The sequence below is a fragment of the Hippopotamus amphibius genome, chromosome 8 (assembly GCF_030028045.1).
Source record: "Hippopotamus amphibius kiboko isolate mHipAmp2 chromosome 8, mHipAmp2.hap2, whole genome shotgun sequence".
Classification (NCBI taxonomy): domain Eukaryota; kingdom Metazoa; phylum Chordata; class Mammalia; order Artiodactyla; family Hippopotamidae; genus Hippopotamus; species Hippopotamus amphibius.
Genome location: NC_080193.1, coordinates 12,022,609 through 12,045,428, shown reverse-complemented (window position 1 = coordinate 12,045,428; position 22,820 = coordinate 12,022,609). Strand labels below are relative to the sequence as shown.

The following is a 22,820-nucleotide window of genomic DNA, read 5'->3' as shown; positions in this document are numbered from 1 at the left end:
GGACTCAAAGGAGGAATAGGAATAAGGAGAAGCCAAAGACGGTTTTCCAGCCACACAGGTGACCAGTGATTCAGGTGGTAAGAACGTGCTTGATCTTTTGTGCATCCTTAAGGGAGTTTTTACAGAATGGACTTTTGTAAATGAAATGTTGTTTTTGGTACCAAGACAGTGTGACAACGTGAGTTGGTAAGCCTATTGTCTAATCCCATGATTCATTCTGGGGCAGAACACGTGTGTAATTTTACATTTTCTAGTAACCACATTAAAAGAGTACAAAGGCAGAGATGAAATTCAATTTGATCAATTTTTTTTACGCTCTTGGGCAGATATTCATTTATTATAAGGCAGGCATATAGCATTTTTTTTTATGTTCCCATCAGCTGTGTATTTTATACATAGTATCAATAATGTATATGTGCCAATCCCAGTTCCCTCCCCCTACCCCATTCCCATTGGTATCCATACACTTGTTCTCTACGTCTGTGTCAATCTGATTGAACGCAGTATTTCTAGAAGTTGTTATTTCAACGTGCCATCAATATCAGCTCACGTGAAGGAATCAGGAGAGCACACAAGGCACGTTCCAGGTGCTGACTGGAGACCCATTCCTGTTCTTACAGCATGAGTACCCCAGCCAGACTCTAACCTCTTGTGCCAGTAGCCACCAGCTACATAGGTCTCTACCAGCCACATTTCCAGTAGGGTCAGCTGGGTCCAGAATCACAGGCCTGAAAAGCAACAGTTAGAGAGAGACAGGTGAGTACTTGGGCTTTGTTGGGGGGGTGACTAGAGCTCCTGACAGAAAGAAATACCAACTGGGGCCGACTGGGACTCGGGGAAACAGGAAGGGTCCAGGGGGCACTGCTCCCTGGGGTGTGACCTGAGTGCCCTGCCCTACAGTGGGCATTGAACACAAGGAGAAGGAGGCCTTGAATTTGGGCCTGGATACACCTGGGTTTGGATCTCACCTCTGCTCTTTATTAGTGGTGTGTCCTTGGGCAGGTGCCCTGAATGTCTAATCCTCAGTATCCTCATCTGTGAAATGGGCAGATTGGAACATCCCTGCCTCAAAGGAAGATGTGTGAGGACCTAGACAAGCACGTGAAGAGCTCAGAACAGTCACTGGCACATAATAAATGGCCCATATCTGTCAGTTTTCATAACCCAAATTTGACTATTCTATTAGAGTGTGTGAGTCTTATAGCAAGCTCTTACTTCCTGGGAGCACGTATCATTGCTGCTGTAGCTATTGTTATTTTAGTCAAATTTCAGCTCTCTCACTCATTTTACTCTTAAGGTTTGGACAGGCTCTTGTATCTCCAGACCTCAGCCATGTGTAGGATGGTTAGCCTAGTGCCTGCCTCGCAGGGTTGGAGGTTATTCTTTAAATGTAGTATTTAAATCAGATGCTAGGAGTAAAGTCCCCAGCACAGCGATCGACGATAAACAATGATCGATAAATACGGAACCCTCCCTCTTCCTTCCTTTCCAAGGTGCCACCGCTGCAATCGGGGGCTCGCAGATGTGGGGAGGTAAGCCACGTGGGGACAGAGTACCTGGGTTTTGCAAGTTGTCGTCTCAGGTATTGTCCAATAACAGGGTTTTTAAAGTCATAATACTTTTCCCAGTAGATGCAGAGATGCTGGTGCTGCAGGACCAATTCCAACACAGTCCGGAATCCCTGAGCTGTGCAAAAGTCTTCTTTCCTGCTTCCTTGCTCCCAGGCATAGACAGTCAGGAGCTCCAGGGCATACTGTGGGGGCAGTATTTTCCCATGCCTATTCTTACACTGAAAAGCAGAAGAAAAATTAGAAAAACGGGTTTGTTCGGCTTTTGCGTGACAAAGAGTTAATGCCTAGTCTTCTCAAACTACTCCAGCAAATGGAGGATTAAGAGATGGTTCCAAACCCATTCTATACCAACACCTGACAGCGATATTACAAAAAAAAGGAAACTATAGGCCTGATGATATGGATGCAAAAATCCTCCACAAAATATTAGCCAAGCAAATTCAACATTATATGAAAAGATCATACACCGTGATCATGTTGGATCTATTCCAGGGATGCTAGGAGGCTTCAGTATCCACAAATCAATCATCATCATATGTTTGCATTAACAATACAAAGCATAAAAAGCATATGCCCATTTCCACAGATACAGAAAAAAACATCTGAGAAAATTCAACAGCCATCTATGGCACAAACTCTTAACAAGGTGGGTGTGGAGAGAACATAACTCAATATAGGCCATATATGACCAACCCACAACTAGCAGCACACGCAGTGGTGAAGGCTGAAAGCTTTTCCTTTAAGATCGGGAATGAGACATGTATGCCCACTGTCCCCACATATATTCCATATAGCATTGGCAGTCCGTCCATAGCGATCAGGCGTGAGAAAACCCCAAATGCATCCAAATTAAAACAGAAGAAGTTCTTGCTCTTTGCAGATGACATGATTTTCTACATAGAAAACCCCAAGGACGTCCCCAAAAAACTTTTCGAACTAAAAACTGAATATAATCCCATTTACAACTGCATCAAACAGAAGAAAAAAGCCAGGAATAAATGTAACCACAGAGGTGAGAGACCTATACCCTGAAGTCTATAAGACTTTGAGGAGAGAAATCGAAGATGACAAAAAGAAATAGAAAGATATTAATAGTGTTAAAATTTGCCTATACCCAAAGCAATCTACACACATGTCACCATGGTATGTGATTCACGACGGCTGTGCCACGTTACTCTTGGCAAGTGAGACCACGGGAAGCACATAGGTTAATTCATTTGCCCACATGTGACAGCTAGGAAGTGAACAAAAGAGTGTGTGTTGGGGATGGGGAGTGGGGGGTTCCACTCATTAATTTAATGAATAATTACTTACTGAGACTCTATTTTGTGCCAGGCACTGTTCTAGGTTCTGCGGATACAGCAGTGAATATAATATACAAATCCTTTTTTTTAATGTACATTTTTAGTGGGGAGACAGGCAATAAACAAGCAAAGAAGCCCACGCCAAGGCCCTAAAGCTGGAGTAGAGTTTCTCTTTTGGAGGACTAATGAAGAGGAGAGCATGGCCTGGGGTAGTGGTGAGGGTGCAGAGATGGGGGTTCAGAGAGGTCAAGGGCAGATCCTCTGAGCCTCTCAAGTGACTTGGACCAGGGTGGGAGTGACCGAGGACGTGACAGTTGATGATAATGGATACCTTTTAGATACAAGACCAAGCCATTTGCAGACTGGTTGGACGCGGGTGTGTGTGTGTGTGTGTGTGTGTGTGTGTGTGTAAAAGATAAGAAAGACCCATGGTTTTGTCCAGAGTAACTGGAAAGGTGGCATTCTCATTTCCGGATACAGGAAGACCAGGCAAAAGACATACCTGGGTCCACTGGCATCCATCCCTGGCCCTTCCCTTCTTCCCGCTTTCCTTCCCCTCCTCCCCACAGCCTCTGCTCCTCCACCTTCTCCTCTCATCCTCTCCCTCCTTGTTCCCTGCCCTCTCTCCTCCTTCATGCTCTTTCCCTCCTCTCCATTCATCTCTGTCCATCTCTCTCCTTCCTCCACCATCCTTTCTGATTCCTCTCCTCCTCCTGCTCCCTCTCCTCTTTCTTCCCTTCCCCACTGCTCTCCCCTCCCCTCCCTTTCCTTCTCCCCCTCCGGCTGCCTCATCCTTGCTTCCTCCCCACTCCTCGCCCTCCTCCTTCCCTCCCTCTTCTCCACCCCTCCCTCCTCCTTCCCTCCCTCTTCTCCACCCCTCCCTCCTCCTCTTGTCCTCACTCTCTTCCTTCTCTCCCTCCTCCTCCTCTCTCTGGGTAGGACCAGCCATACCAGTTGGTACCAGTGCTTCACTAGGCGGATCAGGCTCTTCAGCTTGGTTGGACGGTCCCTCAGGAAGGCTCGCTGCAGCTCCGTGAAGCAGGGGGAGAACTCGCCCTCTTTCCCCAGGGCCTCGCATTCTTGGATAAGCCCGATGTAGACTTCAGGGTCAGGTCTGTAGCTTTCGGTCACGTGACCTATTAGGGATACAGCCATAACTTTAGGGCATCAGCTATTCTCTGAGTTTCTTTCAGTCGCCCTGGGGACACAGGCTCACTGGCCATGGGGTGCAGTGCAAAGCTCAGCAGGCCTAGAGCCAGGAGGCCTGAGGTCCATCCCCGGTCCTCACTTCTCCCATCTCCACTGCGGCCTCCCCGTCCAAGCCAGCATCATCTCTCACCTGGACACAGCAGCGATGGCCGCAGCCTCCTTCCTGGATCCTCCACAGCCCATCCTCTACCAGCACCCACACAGGCCTTTTAAACCCTCCTCATTCCACTTCTTGTTTCCTGGGACATCTGAATAAAACCCAAAGTCCTCACCACGGCCCAGGAGGTTTGGTGTCACCTGTCTCCGGCCACCTCTGCCATCTCACCCCCTGCCTTGATCCCTTTGCCACTGACTCCCCTGGTTATTTCACTTCCTCAAATATGCCAAGCTCAGTCCTGTCTCAGGGCCTTTGCACTTGCTGTTTCCTCTTCCTGGAGCCCCCAGATCTTCCCATGTTTGGCTCCTTCTCATCCCTTGGGCCTCAGGTCAGAGGTCACCTCCCTTGCCGCCCTGTCTAAAAAAGTCCTCTGATGCCCACTGCTCTCTATGGGACCATCAGCCTTAGTGCTTCTCACAACAAGTTCTCACTTCATTTATGGTGCTTCTGTTGTCAGCCTCCAGGAGACAGGTTCCCTGTCTGTCTCATTTATGGCCACAGACCAGCGCCTTGCACATGCACGGTACCCAGTGGAAACTGAGCCCCAGACATGCATTGCTTCCTGTCCAAGTCTTCCTGCAGATTATCTACACATTCCAACCCTCAGCATAAGTTTCACAAGGTTTCCTCATGTTTTGCATAATGATGAAACTGACATATTGAGCTTACACCAGCTCTATGCTGCCTCGATTTTAGAAAGAGAAGATTCACACACTTTGCTGTAAGTAGAACTAGTAAGCCTGGCAGCTGTTCTATAAGAAATGTCTTCCCCTTCAACTGTACCTATTTTTGTTTAATATCACTACAGTGGCTGAGGATGACCCTAGTCCTCCTTGCCCCAGAAGAGATGCTACGATCTTCTCCCCACTTGAAGGGATACCCCATTTAATAAGACTCTCACAGTGAGAGAGATTTCTGCTCAGAAACATGAAAAGAGAGCAGAAGCAGCCCTGATATGGGACAAAGGCTGAACCACCTTGTGGCTGGGAGCGCTCACCCAGGGCATCAAAGGCAGGCAGCACATCGAATTCCACCCACTCGTGGAGCCGGGGGGACCGCAGCACGAAGCTGAGAGCACGGGGCTTCTTCCTTCGCTGTTTCTGGACCTCAAACTTCACTTCAAATGTTTCCTCTCTTTGACAGGCTTCCAGCTGTTTCCTAATTTCCTCAATGAATTCTCCTCGGCGCTGAAGCTGTTCCTGAAAACTTGTGAGATTGGTGAGGAAGACGACGAGGTCAGCATCTGATCGGCCCCTGAGGGTCGTGCCTTTGCCTGAGGAGCCGCCCTAAAACAGGTGATGAGAATGAGAACGGACACTGGTCACTGAGAAGAGCCTCCCTACACAAAATGCTGAGAAGAATCACTAACATCCTGAGAGCCAGCCACTGTCCTGACGCCATCACCCGTCGTAACTCCTACAAAGCTCACAAGAACGCTCTGATCTAGCTACTATTATTTTCTGTTCCCATTTTCCAGATGGGGAAAGAGATGCTGAGAGCGAGTATGTCTCAGCCCAATCACACAGCTAGTCGGTGGCAGAGATGCAATTCACACCCTGCTTGCCTTTTCCCAGGGTCTGTGTGCTTTACTCCCTGTCCTTTATGGCCTTCTGTGAGTGATACCGTAAACTGGCCCAGGCATTATTCTACTTGATCTGCAAGCCCTGGAAGGTACTGGGAATTATGGATGAGGCCAGTGAGGCACAGAGAGGTTAAGTGACTTGCCCAAGATTTCACAGCCAGCAGGTGCTACCTGCTTTCAAAACGTATGCTCTGAACCAGCTCGTGTCTCTGCAGAAATGGTGAGTCCCCAGCCAGGTCAATGATTAGTATCCACACAGCCGGGCTTCAGTTTGCCTGTCTCTGGAGTGGACATGACACAGGTGGTTTATAAACTTCACCTGGGCATTTGTTAAAAGCTTACAGATGGAGGCCTTCCCCCCAGAAGTGATTTTCACAAGGTGTGGTTATTTTTTTGGCATGGATAACTCAGAAGCCACCAGCCCCAGAGACCTCAGCCTTTTGCTGTCTGTCTGTCTCTGTGGAAACCCTTGCTCATCCAGCCCCCTTCTCCCCCTCCAGGCAGCTCTGGACTCACCTTCACAACCTTGGACACCTGAACCCGGTGGCTGGTGTATAGGAAACACCTCTCCTTCAGGAAACTGCAGATGATGTCGATGGCTTCATTGACCTGCATGCGGAAATCCTTGTCTGGCAGGAGGCGGACTTCGATGAACTCGTCTAGTTGGTTGGCTGGAGTCTTTCTGAGCTTCTTCATCATGCTTAGGCAGGGACAGGAGAGCCAGGTGAGGCAGAGTTGGCCGCCGAAATCTATTAGCTTTTATATCTTCTGCTGCCTGGGTCTAGGCTGCTGTTAGTTTCATTTCCTGAAAAGGGCGGAGCTGTGCCCTGAGTCTGGGCGGCTGCTGATTTCCTTTCTTTGTTAGGCAGGAGCCATACCCTTGCTCTTTGCCTTTAGGAAATCAAACACCCCTTTGATGGTGACCTGTGTCTCCCAGCTCTTTCTCTTGCTTTCTGAGACTTACTTGGCCTTTATCCAACCCCCTAAAACATCAGCTCTTTCTTCAGACTGTTCTGAAAATGTTGCTTTTTAATCCAGGTTAGTACCTCACCCAAGAGAAATCACAAGTGAAAACATTTGGGGGGGTTTCATCTTTTGTTTTTGTCTACAAAATTGGTTTATGATCTCCTATGATCTTTACAGCAGTTCCTGCATATTACGAAAAGAAAAATGTTGGGAAAATCAGGGTGCATAAAGACCATCTGGGATCCCAATCCTCAAAGACTACAACTTCGGTAAAGATCTTTCCAGATATTGTTTTCTAGGTTAACGCACACACACATACACACAAACTCTCACCACGTGTCTCTTCTTTCTAAATGGCATTGTCTTATACTCCCCCCCCCACTGCCGCCACCGCCCCTTTTGACTAATAGACTTTGTTACCTAAAGAAGTTTTGGGTTTACAGAAAAATTGAATAGACGTACAGAGTTCATTTATGTCCCCTCTCCTTCCACCCATAATTTACCCTCTTATCAGCTTCGGTGTGGTACCTTTGTTGTGAGATGTGGTACATTTGTTGCGAGATGTGGTACATTTGTTGAAATGTTATCATTAAATAAAGTTCAAAGTTTACACTAGGGTTCACCCTGTGTTGTACATTTTATGGGTTTGCCAAATCATCACGTCTTGTCGCCATCAATTATGAAATCCCTGCAGAACAGTCTCACCTTTGCTCCACCAATTCATGTGAGTTTAGATGTTTCTTCTCTTCTAATATATGCATTCGGCGCTAAAAATTCTCCTCTAAGTGCTGCTTTCACCGCGTCTTAAAATTTAGTTGATTGTTTTTACTTTTCCTTGAGTGCAAAATATTTTTTCAGTGTTTCTTGAGACTTTTGGACCCAGGCATTAGCTAGAAGTGTGTTATTTAATCTCCAAAGATGTTGGAATTTTCTGGATATCTTTCTTATCTTGATTTCTTGTTTAATTCCTCTGCGGCAGAGAGCATACTTTGTATGTTATCTATTCTGTTGAATTCTGTTCAGGTGCATCCTACGGCCCAGACGGTGGTCTATCTGGATGAGCGTCCAATGTGAGCTCAAGAAGAATGTGTATTCTGCTGTTGTTGGGTGAAGTAGTCTATAAGTGCCAATTAGCTATCTTCTGAATCACCCTTGTCTTAACCAGCTCATCACCTGATACTCTCCACTCCTTCTGTATAACATAACGACTTATGCCTAAGGCATTTGGAACCATGCTGGGGATGGGCGTCTGTCTATGTGACACTCTATACATACAGTTGTAACTTATGCTATCAAAGATTCTGTTTGCTCCCAAATGCCTTTTTGGACAATCGTACTTATTAATGAAACATATACTTTTGACAAAATGTATGTACACAAATCCAACATGAGTGTGAAAGCGACCTGTCCTTAGAAAACCAGCGCTGAATTCTTTGGAAAAACGTAATAAAGCCTAGTTCCATAAACTATTGCATAGAATTAGGTTTGAGTGAGACAACTGGAAAAGAACTGAGGGCATAATTGGAAAAATCCTGAATTAGGCCCTCATGCCTGTGCAGGTGGCTTTACATTGTTGTTTCCTTTATAGAAACAGGAACAGGAAATTACAGATAGATCATTCTTGCATGTTTTCTGCAAGACAGATAATGCAGGACTGCAGTCAGGGGCTCTGCCTTCAACCTGCAGGTCTAGGTCTTCTTTGAATGACTGGGAAATGAAGGCACATTTGTGGGCCTGGGGAACCACAAATGATGTCCTGTCTACAGAGTTGAAGACCCACAGGAGGAAGGGACTTGCTCAAGCTCACATATTGTCCCCATTTTCCAGATAAGGAAACTGAGACTCCTAGAGGTTAGGTTCCATAGCTAGGAAATGACAGTCAGGATCTGAATGTTGCACTGAATGGACTGAAAAGCTGGCGCACTTTTCTGGTCAGGTGATTTCTATCACACCACGTTGCCTCTTACGATGTGTTTGGTTTTAGTGGGGAAAAAAGAAAATTAGCCAAGTTAGGTACACTGATATTTATGAAAACTTTCCTCATGTATATTCACATCTGTCCGTTAAGCATGTCCCCCTGTGTAGGGAAGGAGATGGACCATTTTAGAGGTGGAAGTTAGGCTTCTTTTCAGCTGCTCATGACAGACTGGTGGTGGCTGCTGGGTGTAGACTGCTGTGTTGAGAAGGATGCAGATGCTGCTAGTGGGTTCTGTAGGAAAGATGCCATGTTGATTAGTGATCCACCGTGAGCACAGGAAAGAGAGCGATAACTAGGGTCTGCTGCCTTTCCCAAGAGGCCTGAGTGGCCCTAGTTGGCACCTCTTTCTACCTGGTGGCAGCTGACAATTGTAGGTAAAATGATGGACTTTTAGGGCAGTGGTTTGCAAAGTCATGATGGAGGTGGGAAGCCCACCCCATCATGAATCTGAAGGGAGTGGGGAAGGTGGCAGGGAGAGCATGGGTAGTTTGATAAATAAACCTCCCCTGGAGATTCTAATATGCCAACTTCTGCCCCCAATGTTAAGAACCACCCTTTTGGGGGTGAGAAAAGGAAATTGGCTCAAACTTGGCACAGAAGAAAGTTTTCCGTCTGATGCAACCGTCAGCTCCTTCCGAGAACTAACCAAACTTCCTGATGAGTTGCTTAAGCACCTTTGGCATAAGCCAAAAACCTCACTCATAGTGAGCTTAAGAATCCTTCTGGAAAGTTAGTTACTTACTAGCTCACCTTCAGGACTGTTGAGAATCTCAAGTGAGGGGTCATCTCTGAAAAGGCTCATTGCAGGATGGAAAGTGCTAGAATACAAAGGAGGTGTCTGGTGGTCTGCGTTCTTATAATCGGTGCGTTAAGAGCATTGCACAGGGGGTCCAACGACCTAGCTCCTTTCCTGGCATTGCAGCCATGAGATGTTGGATGTGCCATTCCCTTCTCTGGACTTTGGGTTATTCATCTGTCAGATAAGTGAGTTGATTGAACTAGGCTCTGGCTCAACTCTATGGTCTCTTTCAGCCTTGAAATTATCTGATTCCACAACCACTAGGGACTTTTTGCCAAGCTTGGGTTAGGCAGGAGAAGATGACGATGCCACCTTCTTATTGGGTGGACATCAGCAAAAACCATTCTTCCAGGAGGGCATGAAGTCAGTCAAGTTGGCTTGAGTCCACCCTTCCAAGATGAAATCCACCAGAAAGCAAACTTCACAGGGGCGGGGACCACCTCTGCCTTGTTCACCACTGTATCCCCAGTGGCTGGAACATAGTAGCTGCTCATTAAATACTGACCAAGTAACATCATGTATGTCGGTAGGGAGAAAGAGCTTCCAGAAACCAGAGAGGAAAAGCCCAGGCCACCGTATTTCCCGGATATTCCTACTTTATTTTTGGCTACATCATCACAAAGAAAGGCGATGGGTGGTTTTGCATGCACCAGAGGGCGTGTGTGTGTGTTCTAGGCAGGGAGGTGCTTACATTTGTCAGAGAGGGGGCGGGCCTGGACCGAGGCACTGTGAGCTAGCTGCATGCTGAGTCCAGTGCCAATGCCAGCATTAGGCCTGGGCGACACAGCTGGCATGCTTTCTCCTAAGGGCAAACTGTGAACAGGAGGTGGGCTGAGAGTGGGCACCAAGGGGGCGACTGGGGAGAGAGAGGGTCAGGAGGGAAGATGGCAGCCAGGAAGCTGTTGGCCATCGTGGAGAAGGCGAAGTACCTGGTGTCCAGAAAATGGTTATTCAAGGCAAGAAATCAATGACTTCCAATGACTTGCCAAGGGAGCTAGGGGTGGAGGGCCCCGAAATGGAAGGTTAAAAGGTGTGTGTTTGGAGAAAGAGTTTTAGTGTCCATTTGGCTACTTCTATAGATAATGGTGGGGTGTTGGACAGAAGGGGGCGATTTTCATGTGGGAAGATTTGCTGGAAATTGGGAAAAATCAAGCCTTTCTCACAGGGCACTGAAGATGACCTAATCTGAACTTTATAATGTTTGTCCTCGTTGGTTTTCCTCCTTTAAAAAAAATTTTTTTTTAATTTTTAGGAAGAAAGACTGAACAATTCATGATGGAACAAAAGCCTTTGGTGTCAGGATCTGTCACTCTCTAAAGATTTATGTCCATGATGGTGTGTTATTTTCCCGACACCATGAAGACGGTGCAAGAGATAGAGAGACAGAGAGACCAGAGGTGATTCTGAGTGAGACAGGATGCAAGGCGGGGGGTGGGGGGGGTCATATATTCATTTAGCTAAGAGCAAGGAAGGAGAAAGGCTGGGGGCTTTGTAGACGCCCCCTGGAACACAGGCCTCTGGTTTAAACACCTTCTGCGCCCACTTGGGGAGCCCACGGGCTGAGAAAGCCCTTCTCTGGGGCGTCTACACAGCTCGCAGGATGCTGCCATGCACCTAGGGCAGTGCCAGCAGCGGCCCAAGCCCCAGGGACACCCAGCTCTGCCAAGGGGAGAAGTGGGCAGTTATAGAAGCGCGGGCCTAGGTGTAAGTTCAGGGTTTTGCCAGTTTCTCAGCATTCACTGGTCAGGCTGGTGAGAGGAGGTGAGGAGGTGAGGCTGTGTTAAGATACACTTTTTTTGCTTTTGCTATTTTATCCCCTCAGAGAGGGAGAAAGGAGAAGGGGCGAGAGGTGGGAGCAGAAAGAAGAGGTGAGAGGGTGAGGAAGGGAGAGGTGAACTTGGCGTCCGGGCTAGGGGAAGGGAAGGAGGAGAAGTGGGGAGGTGGGTGGCAGAGAATGGGAGCTAGTTTCTGCTAGGAAGCAAACAGGGGACATCCTGAAAGAGGGGGGCTGCCCAGTCCCTTTGGGTGCTCTGCATGGTCATTTGTGGATGCACCTGGAGCCGGGAGGGTGTGTTCCTAGTCACCGGGGAGTTTAAACACAGGGGTCTGTCCTGTGGTGATTGGGGTGTATGATGAAAAGAGGTGGAGGGAGCTGGGATGCTCTATTTCTGCTCCATTTCTCACCCTCACAGCCTTGTCTGGCTCTGCTGACAACTGTGGGTATAGGCGGATGTGACATAGGAAACAGAAGTTGTGCAAGTGTGTGTGTGTGTCCAAGGCCAGGAGGGTCTAAAAACAGTCCCAAAGATGAAAAGCCTCTGTAACGTACCCAGGCTGAGAGGTTGTTAAATTAACAACCTCCTTGTGAAGATCTCCCTCTCCCCATCCCCATCCCTACGGCTCCAACGTGGAGGGATCAGACGGGACTGCATTCAGGGCCCGCATCGCAGCATTGCGGAGAGGGCAGGTTTTTGGTGGTAATGTCCTAGGTGCGGGGGAGACCTCAAAGGCAGGCTCCAGGAGGAATGGGGTGGGGGAAGCATGGAGAAGAGAGACCAGGGTGCAACGGGCAGCTGGGGAAGGCTGGGGGGTGCCGGGGCACGGGGTGGGGCATGGAGGTGGGGACCTGGGCGCCACCCTAATCGCTCGACACGTGGTTCTCATTCTGTAGCTGGTGCCAGCGTTCGATCCTCTTGTCCTTGTTTTTCAGACACTCATACCAGTGTTTTAAGCGCTCTCCCTTGGCTGAGATCCCCAGCTGGCAGCCTCCTGGAGGACAATATGGGAAGACAGGGGCAGGTGGTCAGAGTGGAGGGACGCACGGGACTCTCATTCTGGACCCAAATGTCTAGTTGGGGAAAAAATGCAACCAAGCAGTGACCCCCACCCCCTTTCAGCCACTTGGGATCCGTTCTGTCTGGAGCTTGTTGCTCTGATGTTATTATTGCTGCTGGCTTTCTCTGCCTACAGACTACCTACTCAAGAACTTGCAATGGCTCCTGACTTTGGCATCAAGTCATAACTTTATCGTCTATCTTTTAAGACCTTCTTTAAGTCACCACTCCACTCACTGAAATTCTCTCTCACTTCTTCTAGGTCTCATCATCTGTTTCCAAAGAGTCAGTTTCACCACCCTGCTCAGTCCTGCCTGCACAGCCTCGCTCACGCTCTATCCGTTGTCTGGAAGTCCCTCCCTGCTCCACCTGTAATGACTGTTCTTTCTCGTTATTTGGAGGGGGACTAGGAACATCCTGGACTTGCAAACAGATTAAGAAGAGTTCCTTTGCATTCTATTTTCTGCAGAGGCCACACACTCTACTCTCTGTAATTTAATTATTCTGCTGGAGGTGATTTGTTCAGCAAGTAACAAATCATGATCCAATCTTCCCAGCTTTGTAACCCAAACTGGACCCAAATGAGGACCATGGGTCCCAACTTAGCATTTGGACAACGTAATTACCAAAGTAAAGCAGTGCCCTCAACCCTCTGCATCCCTGGGTAAGGCTCTCCTCTCTTGGGAGGATAGAGGATAGGGTTTTCCCTGGGAGCTGGGAGCACTCACCAATGTAATCATTGGACTTGCCGATGTCATAGTCCCAGACTGAGATGTCCAATGACTTCTTTGCCAGGTCACTATGTTTGATGTCATAGAAAAATTCCTAGATGCAGCAGAGGAAGACACGTGAGCAACACGGTTCTCTGAGCCTTCGGCATCAGGAGCTAAGAGGCTGAGTCCTAGGGGTTCATGGACCAAGAGGAGGCCCTCGTATTGGGTATCTGGAATCAAGAAGGCTTTTACCCTGGGCCTGATAATCCCCTTTCAACAAACACCCTGTATATCAAAGCTCCCCAGGCCCTATAGTTCTCTTTTCAATGACTCCACATGAAGTTTGGAAGACTGGTGGGGTTTTTCTAAGAAGGCTGGTTCTGGTCAAGTTTCCTTAAAGGCAGATAGCCATGAACTCAGTCCTTCCATTCTGATAGCTTCTGAAGTGCTTTTCCTCCCTCTTCATCATTCAGAGATTACAGGTAGTTGAGGGTTAGGTGTTTATGTTTTCATATAATCTGATTTTTTCAATAATTCTTCTGCCTATTCATAAAATTCATTCATGTTCAACTTTAAGACAAATGAGGAAGCAAAAACAAAAACAAAAACAAAACCACACAAAAACCGGAAACTGAAGCTTGTAATCTATCTGTCCAAGAATGACCACTGTCAATATTCTCCATGTGTGGCCATATTGATGTATGTTTTAAAAAATTAATATGAATATTAATTTGAATTTTATATCCTATGACATTTGAATATTGTATTATAGAAATATAATATGAATATACCATACTGCAGCTTCCTTTTTGCATTTTATAACATATGGTAAAAACCAACTTCGCATGTTAGCAGTTTTTTTTGGTTTTCTTTTGTTTTGCTTTTTGGCTGTACGCCAGCTTTTTCTCTCGTTGTGGCAAGTGGGGGCTACTCTTCATGGCGGTGCACAGGCTTCTCAATGCGGTGGCTTCTCTTGTTGTGGAGCACAGGCTCTAGGTGCGTGGGCTCAATAGTTGTGGCACACGGGCTTAGTTGCTCTGTGGCATGTGGGATCCTCCCGGACCAGGGCTCGAACCTGTATCCCCTGGATTGGCAGGCAGATTCTTAACCTCTGTGCCACCAGGGAAGTCCGAGCAGATTTTTTTTTCCTACATCACCACTTTAATGGTTTCATCTAACAGCTGTGTGGCTGGACCATAATCTAGTGCCCAACAGTGAAGTATATGGATGCCTGACAAGTCACAGAGTGAATACAGAGGAACGAGCACATTCACTGGGTACCTAGATAGTGGCTTTAGCAGGACTGGATACACAGGATCGACCTGGGGATTGAGGGAAAGGGAGAGGACAGTGCCAACTGGGTGGGTGGTAAAGGGGACACTTGCCCCTATTTATTTCCTCAAATATCAGTATTACATACTATTAGGGTTGGTAAAGACACTGGAGATGATTTAATTCATTTTCTCTCCAAACACAGTGTCTTCCCTATGACATCCCAAATCTATAGGCTTTTGTCTTAGGCTTGATTCCCTCTGGTGATAAGGAACTCATTCCTTCTCCTTTAGATAATTCAAGGTGATCTATGAAAGAAAGCTTTTTTTTTTTTTTTTTTAATGTGCTTTACAACTTTCTAGCAGGGAATTTGTTCCTCCCTCACATATAGGAACTATCCTAGAGCATGACAAAAATTGGGGCAGCCATACCTCATTAAATTCAGGATTCAAAGTTTTCTTCTTAATTTGAGTCTTATGTTTGGCTTTCTTTCCCACGTCTGGTTTCAGCCAGCTGAGAGAAGACATGAGAGCTATTATGGATGAAGTTTAATGAATAAGAACAGCTTGTTGATGACCCCAAAAGTCCTCCCAGTGTCAGGAGGATAATTAATGAACAGATCAGAAAGTGCATCAACATTAATAATGACCACTGTGCATCAGAGCATCTACCTGGTGCCAGGCATTACCTAAGCACCTTATGCATATTTAATCCTCAACAAACCCTAGATGGTACAACCACCCATTTACATTTGAGAAAACAGGTCCAGAGAAGTTGAGACCTGTGCCTCTGGTCCCACAGCTGGGGACTCAACCCAGCTGTTGCCTCTGGAGTCTGTTCTCTTAGCCAGGACTTTCTCCCAGTGGATCATTGAGAACCTGGATGATGGTGCCTGGGGCTTCACTACTGATTATCTCTTAAACTGCCCTCAGGTCCTAGAGAGATGATGAGGGTATGGACAGAAGGGAGAAGATGCAGATTTGATTATAATCAGTCTCCTGTTCAAAACTATTCCATGGTTCCCCTTTGACTTCAGGGTGAAGTTCAAAATCCTTGATGTGGCCTTAAGGCTGCATCCGGTTGGGTCCCTGCTCCTGTCCAGCCTGATCTTGTGCCATGTGCTTCACCCCACACCCCATTCACTCTCCTTTCCACCCCAGGGCTTTTGCATATACTATTTCCTCCACCTAGAAGACTCTTCCCCAGTGTAGACACAATGCATGACACATAGTAGGTGTCCAATCAATATTTTCTAGGCGAATAAATAAAACAGGCTAAAAATTCCTAAGAGTTTGGACATTTGGATTCTGATGCAAGCTGTCACTGGCTGTGTAACTCTCAACACGAGCGTAACTTCGGCACGCCTACGTGTCCCGATCTGTAAAGAAGGCAAACTTTTCTTTCTCACTCACAGAACTGCTTTTGAGGATAATCTGAAAGAAGAGATACAAAAGGGGATTTGAAAGGTACCAGATGCTGAACAAAAATAAAGGGCAATTCTGACTTTAAAAATCTTTATTGCATCTTAAACTGATTCATGATCTTGTTTTCTTTTCTACAAAGGCCAGCTGTTTCACTGGTGACCACTGCAACTCTACTTCTTCTGAAGGGTTGGGTGATGGGAAAAGGGCTGGTGGGGAGAGTTATGTAAGAAAAACAATTTCCATGTGGCTGGGATTCAATGGAGTGCAGGACAGAAGCCCAGGAGCTAATGTTCTCTATTGGACCATATGAGAAAATTCCACCAAATTACTCCTAGAAATCAAACACATTCCAGACACGTGTGTTCTTTTGTTAAGTAAATCCTCGTTCAAAGAATATCTGGAGCGAAGTCCACCCTGGCCTGGTTTGTAGGGAAGCATTACCTTCCATTGCCAGAGGCAGTGGGGGTGGGGGAAGAGTGTCTCCCAGGCTGGGGAGATCGTTAATTAACACTATGCCATGAGTGAGAGAGTGATAGTAATCATTTATAACCATAATGACAGGTTTTTATTGAGCACTTACTATGTACCAGACTCCATGAAAATGTACCTCTCAGATCTCCAGCTACAGGCGGAGACTGACAAGCTGCTGGGCTCTGAATTCACCTCTGTATTTTCATGTGGCCCCGCTCCCCACAGACTGCTCTCAGCCAGTATCTGAGCCAGCAGTGACAGTAGGCAGCCTCATTTCTGGGAGATGCAGGGCTCCTCTGACAGGCAATTTTGCACTCAAGGGTTTCCCACCGCCATGGTTGGAATTTACACAGAACTGCGCTGCAGTCTAAGACTCTTCCTGCCTAACCATACCCCCAACCCTACCCCTAGGGAGCAGACCTGTGCCAGGCCAGTTGTCTTCATGGTCCTTCTCCAGCTCTCTCTCTCAATTTTCCTTCCCAGGTGCTTTCCCCAACAAATCCCTTTAGTATCTGCTTCTTGGAGGACAGGACCTAATGACCAGTATTACTCTACCCATTTTATAGATGAGAACATTGAGGCCCAGAAATGTTAAGGCTTGAGCCCAAGGTCACACAGTTGGAAAAAATTGAAGACTATTGGATCTGGGATTCAAACCCAGGCAGTCTGGTTCCAGGGCTCAGGCTCTCAACTACAACCTTGTAAACACACATTTACTACCACAGGCAAGGCAGAATTCTTTTGAGAGTAGCTGAATATTTCTCTACCAGGCGCAATTTTATTCCTTTTATATGATCTCATTTGAGCCTTAGGGCTACTCTTGGAAATAAGTGGACTTGTCGCCTCCACTTTACCAATGAAGAATCTGTGGCTCAGGGAAGTCAAATAACTTGCTTATACTTACAGAGCTAGCAGCTGGCAGAGATGGGAATTGCATCCCATGTCTGATTCAATGGTGGCTTGGAGAATGTGCCTAGAGGACCTCCAACTACAAGAAACGTAACCAACTAAGGCCCAGCTGCCGCGCTTGGAAATCCACGCCACGTTTGTGCCAAGCCACACTCCCAGCTGACTACTGAACATGGCAGGCATACTTATGGCAGGCCTGCTCCTAGGAGACATGGGCCTCATCTGATGGCCAGTTTTGGCTTGAGGACTTCCTGATGGCCTTGCTGGACTTGCACTTGGGATGCTTCCACCCATCCCTCCCTCCCTCCCCCGTTCCCTCACTTAGGGTCAGACTCAAATGGCCATCTAACTGCTGCCCCATTTCTCCTGACTCTCCCCTACCTTCCCTCACACAGGCATTTCTCCTCTGTTTAATCCCCTCTTGACATGTTCTCAGAGGACGCAGATCACAAAGTCTTATTCTCCATGATTGAGATAACTGGAACAACTCCAAAGTCTAAGGTCTTTTCTTTGACCATTTCCAGACTGAATCCAGAAAAAGTCAGGTTGCTTCTTTGGTGGAGCGGCTCTGGACTCTGGAGGGATGTGTTGCTGACTCCTGGTGGCTACAAATGGGGTTACTGTAGACTTGCTGACCGCTCCTCTCCCACAGGAGGAGACAGAGCCACAGGACTTCTCCTACGGGTGGGTGACACACCAGGCTGACTGTCCGAGACTCGAGACTCACACTCATGAGCTCTGGGCATCTGTCTCACTGTGCGACCTTGGGCAGGTTCTTTCTGGGCTCTCTGGTTCTCCCTTTGCAAGGATCGAGGACAGACCCCCCCCCCCCCCCCGCTCTGGGGCCCATTTACAGTCCCCAGACATTGACTCACAGCTTGACGAATGGGTCTGAGTAGCCATTCGCGTCCATGGCTGCCAGATGCACACAGCGTATGATGCCCACAATGAGGCCTCCCTGCTGCGTGCTGTACATGAGGGACACCAGGATCTTGCCGCGTTCCTCTGTGTCACCAATACGCTCCACCTGCTGCAGTAGGAGAAGAGAGTGTGTGGGCCTAGGAGGGAAGCGATCTGGGCAATGTGGATGGTGGTCCTTAAAGGGAGAGTCTGTGGAAAGTAGGAGGAGCTGGGCCAGCGCTAGCGCAATCAGTACCACGGACAGCAGATGCCCCAGCCTCCGGGGAGGAGCAAATGATGAAGGCCAAAGAGCCCAGTTCCAGGCACGTGGGGGCCAGTGGCTTTACTCTGACTAGACACAGACTGACCCTGACTCTGATCAAAGGCTGAGCTTGACCCTGATTCCAGCCAGACTCAGCTCAGGCTCCCCCACATGACCAGATTTCTCAAAGGTGTAGTCCCCCGAGGCCGAGGGTAGGGTTGTGAAGCCCAGCTCCAGGCTCTGCCGGACACACAGCTCAAAGAACCTGCCCTACGTCCCCACGGAGGGAGTGTGGCACTGCTCTAGCACAGCAGAAATGCCAGCAGAGCTTCTGCCAACAAGGCCAAGGAACTCGAGGGTATTTCCGGGTGCGAGAGGATGGGACTTCTACCTTGGGGGCTTCAGGTGTGAAAAGCGTGCTCCTGGTCTCATATTCTAATGCCTTGGGCGAGGGCACCTCTCATGGTGAACCCACAGGCAGGTGGTTTGGGGAGAAAGAATGGGAAAGGGACCAGGGAGGGAGGGAAAAGGGAGATGCCGGACCTTGACTGTGGCTTCAATATCCACTCAGTGCTCACCTCCTCCTCATAAAGGGCCATGCCTCGGGCTGACCCGGTGGTTCCGGCACGCTTCATCTTGAGGAAGGAGACAGAAAGGAAAAAGAACGTTGTTGATGGGGCTCATCTCCCTACACAAGAAAGACCAGAAACCCCTTCCCCCTGCACTAGCATCCAGAGCTGTAAGGATGGGTTCTCCAAGCTTCTGTGGCCCTCCAGCTTTCCCCCTCTCGGCTAAAATGTATACAATGCTAACCATTTGAGAGACCATGGTAATGCACAACAGCCTACGATGTAGGTTGTATTACTATCCCCATCTTACAGATGACGACACTGAGGGTCAGAGTGGGTAAACCACTCGCCACAACCAATACGTGGCAGAGTACCCCATACTCAAAACAGATAAGATTTTGTCCACTCTAGTTGAAACGGCATAGGGGCCTTGAGATCTGGCCCACCAGATGCTTCTTTCCCCATGGCTAAGGACCTTCTGCAGGATTCTAAGGCTCTGGGGAACACAATGTGAAAAGCACTGGTTAAATCCAAACGCTCCACTTTAGAAATGAGGAGAACTGAGGTCCAGAGGAGAGAGGTCAGAGCTTATGAGGTCCCTTTCCTTGGTGGGGCATATGAGGGGAGTTGGTGGTGGGAGGGTCAAGAGCAAAGGCAATGATCGGCAACGTTCTGAGGTCAGTGCAGGCCTGTCCTGCCACCTCTGTGCCTCTGGGCCTGGCTGCCTCCATCTCAGCGAGATGGGCAGACCCAGGAACTGAAGATCCAGACAGGGACCTGGTCCCTATCCTAACCAGCTGGACTCATTGAGTGAGGAAAGGGAGATGAAGCCTGAAGAGCAGGCTGTTACCAGGCAAAGACCCAGAGGAAAGGCTTCACCCCTAGGCACATCTAATGATTTATTGGGAGGCTGGCAATCAGTGTAAATTCTTCCTTGTGATTTTCCTTGTTGCGCCTTGTTCTTTTGTCTGTGCTGTAAGATATGGTGCAGTGCACATAGTTCATCCTCAGGCTGGCCATCTGGTGGGAGGATGCTGCAGGATTCCCCCTCCCACCCCCCACGGCTTCCCATGGGGCGCTGGCCCACTGCCCAGGGGAAGCAGGCACACTGGTCATTGCAGGAACGCTGGGCTCTGGCCAGTGCCTGAGAACACAGTCACTGACTTGTGGTATGACCTTGGCAACTGGCTCCTCTTTCTGAGCCCCAGGTGGTTCAGATGTTTAATAAAAGGGTAGGTTGGATTATCTCTAAAACTACAGATGGCTAAGTCTCACCCTACCGTGCTAAGTCAGAATATCCAGGGAGATCCCCCACAAAATCTATTTTGTAAAGCTCTGGTTTTAAAATCTCTAGTTGATTCTTAGGTGTAACCCATTTGGACAACCTTGTTCTTTCTCAAAAGGTGAGTATCTCATCTAACCATAACAGTTCTACGTGTACTTTCACATTAATCCTTAAAAGACCCTAGCAGGTTGGTACTGTATTATTCCATTTTACAGATAAGAAAACTGAGGTACAGAGAGGTTAATTCATTTGACTCAAGTTATACTATAAGTGGCAGAAAATGGGACTCAAACCCAGTCTGGTTCCAGGGCCCATGCTCTTAAGCACTACGCTATCCTGCCTCCTGTGTATCTCTGCGATGCTTTATGACTTCTTGACTGACAGGTGGGTAAGGCAGTATTATTTTCTATAATAACAACAGTTAATTTATGAGTGCTTATTATGTACTAGGTTCTGCCTCCTAGGAGGCAGGTGCTGTTATAACGCCCATCTTATAGACAAGAAAAACTGAGGCCCAGAATAGTTCAGACCCTTGTTGAAGGCCAGGGAGCAGGGAAATGGCAGAGCTGGGCTATGAGCCCAGGCAGGCCACCCTGCCACACCACTCTGCCCCTCAGAAGTGATGCTAACACAGGGTTGGTAGGAGGCATAGCCAGGATGCAACCCCAATGTTCTGACCTGAAATCTTCACCCTTCTTCCAACAGCTGCCACAGCCCCTCTCCTGCCTGGTCCCCTACAGATCTATCACATGCTTTACAGGCCCAGAAGAAGGCAGCACCCACCCCTCCAACTCTTCTCCCCCATTGAACCCTGGGGGCAAAGACTCACTGGGATCACCCGCTCCAGACAGATATTGAAGTTCTTCCTCTGGTTGGGCTTCAGTTTCTTGAGCGAGAATCTGGTCTCACCGATAAACTCGTTATGGCCGAACGTGTCCTCATCACAGACAGAGATCCTGTGATCGACATAAAGGATGGGGAAAGAAAGAAGAGCATATATTGAGCTCTTACTATGTAACAAGAACTCTGATTGATGTTGGCAAAGAATGTGTAATGTGCGCTGGAATAATACAACTTCCTATTCACTGAGTGCTAGGCCAGGTACATTTAGTTTCTTCTTGATCACAATATAACTTAACAAGCAATAACACGCACAAATCTTAAACTTCTAGCTTGTTGGATTTTTGAATTTGCATACACCCATGTGACCACCACTCAGATAGATCAAGAGATAGAACATTCTAGCATCCAGAAGACCCTCAGGATCCCTCCTACTCACCACCTCCCTCAAAGACAGCCACTATCTTGTCCTCTTGGCAAGATTCAGTGTCTTGTTTTTGGCCTTCATTTAAATAAAATCAGATGGGACTTCCCTGATGGGGCAGAGGTTAAGAATCCACCTGCCAATGCAGGGCATACGGGATCAAGCCCTGGTCTGGGAAGATCCCACATGCCGCGGAGCAACTAAGCCCGTGCACCACAACTACTGAGGCTGTGTTCTAGAGCCCTCGAGCCACAACTACTGAAGCCCACATGCCTAGAGTCTGTGCTCTGCAACAAGAGGAGCCACTGCAATGAGAAGCCTGTGCAACGCAACGAAGAGTAGCCCCCAGTCGTCGCAACTAGAGAAAGCCCACTGGCAGCAACGAAGACCCAACGCAGCCAAAAATAAATACATAAATAAATACATTTATTTAAAAAAATCACTCAATCAATCAATCAATTAAAAAAAAAAGAATGAGAAATCCAGGACTAGAAGAGAATGCAAATGGTTTAGAATGGGCATGAAGAAAATGGGATAATGAGATGGAGATTCAATTGGACACTAGTAAAAGGAATGTTAATCAGCAAACAAACTAACTAACTAAATAAAATCGACGTATAGCCCCTTTTACATTTGGCTTCTTTTGTTCAACATTATGTCTGTGAGATTCATCCATGGCTATAGCAATTTGTCCTTTTGGGGGTCGTATAGTATTCCATTGTGTAAATATACTGTTATGATTTTGCTACTCACGGGCATTCGGTTTTGAGCTATTTCTAGCTGTTATGAATACTGCTGCCGTGGAACACTCATGTGCATGGCTTTTCGTGTGCGCAGGTACATATTTCTATTGGGTATCTTCCTAGGAGTGGAATTGCCGAGCCATGGACTACGCGCAAGTGTAACCTCAGTAGAAACTTCTAAACAGTTTTACAAAGTGATTCCACCATTTACACTCCCACCAGCAGTTATGTAGGTTCTGGTTGCTCTTTATTCTAATTTCAAATTTGTTGGTCTTTAATTTTAGCCTTTCTGAGTGGGCCATAGTATCCTTGTAGTAGTTCTTCATTAGTATTCCATAAGATGTTATGGAAAAAAACCCAACGAATATTTTGGCCAACCCAATACATTGCTCTGATAATTCAGCCCCCTTTAATCTACTTTATGGTCATTTCAGCATCATCTTTTGCAAACTTAGGCTAGGAAATTAGCTGACTCTTCTCATTTAATTCTTTCTCCCCCCAAACCTCTGAGTTTCCCACTTTGGAGAGGAGACTGGGGCTCAGAAAGGTTGAAAAATTTTTCCCCAAAAAAGGGCAGAACCAGAATTTTGAAGCTCCTGAATCCCAGA

General features: G+C 47.5%; 2 protein-coding genes across 4 annotated transcripts in view; both read right to left on the bottom strand.

Annotated features, from left to right (window-relative positions):
- Positions 1-317: 317 nt before the first annotated feature.
- On the bottom strand, positions 318-6,595 carry LOC130858434 (2'-5'-oligoadenylate synthase 1-like). Of its 2 annotated transcripts, none has more exons than XM_057744839.1 (5): positions 6,340-6,595; positions 5,239-5,527; positions 3,827-4,011; positions 1,557-1,789; positions 318-728 (listed from the first exon to the last, which is right to left on the bottom strand). In XM_057744839.1, exons 1-5 carry the CDS (start codon positions 6,520-6,522, stop codon positions 560-562), a joined length of 1,059 nt encoding a protein of 352 aa, XP_057600822.1. In that variant the 5' UTR covers positions 6,523-6,595; the 3' UTR covers positions 318-559. The 2 variants fall into 2 exon arrangements, with proteins under 2 accessions (XP_057600822.1, XP_057600823.1); XM_057744840.1 differs by lacking the exon at positions 318-728 and adding an exon at positions 993-1,089.
- A 5,609-nt stretch (positions 6,596-12,204) lies between these two features.
- RPH3A (rabphilin 3A) overlaps positions 12,205-22,820 on the bottom strand; it is a 60,202-nt gene continuing 49,586 nt past the window's right edge. For both annotated transcript variants that reach the window (XM_057745984.1, XM_057745985.1), the window contains 6 exons: positions 21,035-21,161; positions 18,930-18,986; positions 18,065-18,219; positions 14,817-14,898; positions 13,129-13,225; positions 12,205-12,335 (listed from right to left, as the gene is read on the bottom strand). In XM_057745984.1, the coding sequence (XP_057601967.1) occupies positions 12,205-12,335; positions 13,129-13,225; positions 14,817-14,898; positions 18,065-18,219; positions 18,930-18,986; positions 21,035-21,161 (649 nt within the window). The remainder of the gene's footprint in view (positions 12,336-13,128; positions 13,226-14,816; positions 14,899-18,064; positions 18,220-18,929; positions 18,987-21,034; positions 21,162-22,820) is intronic.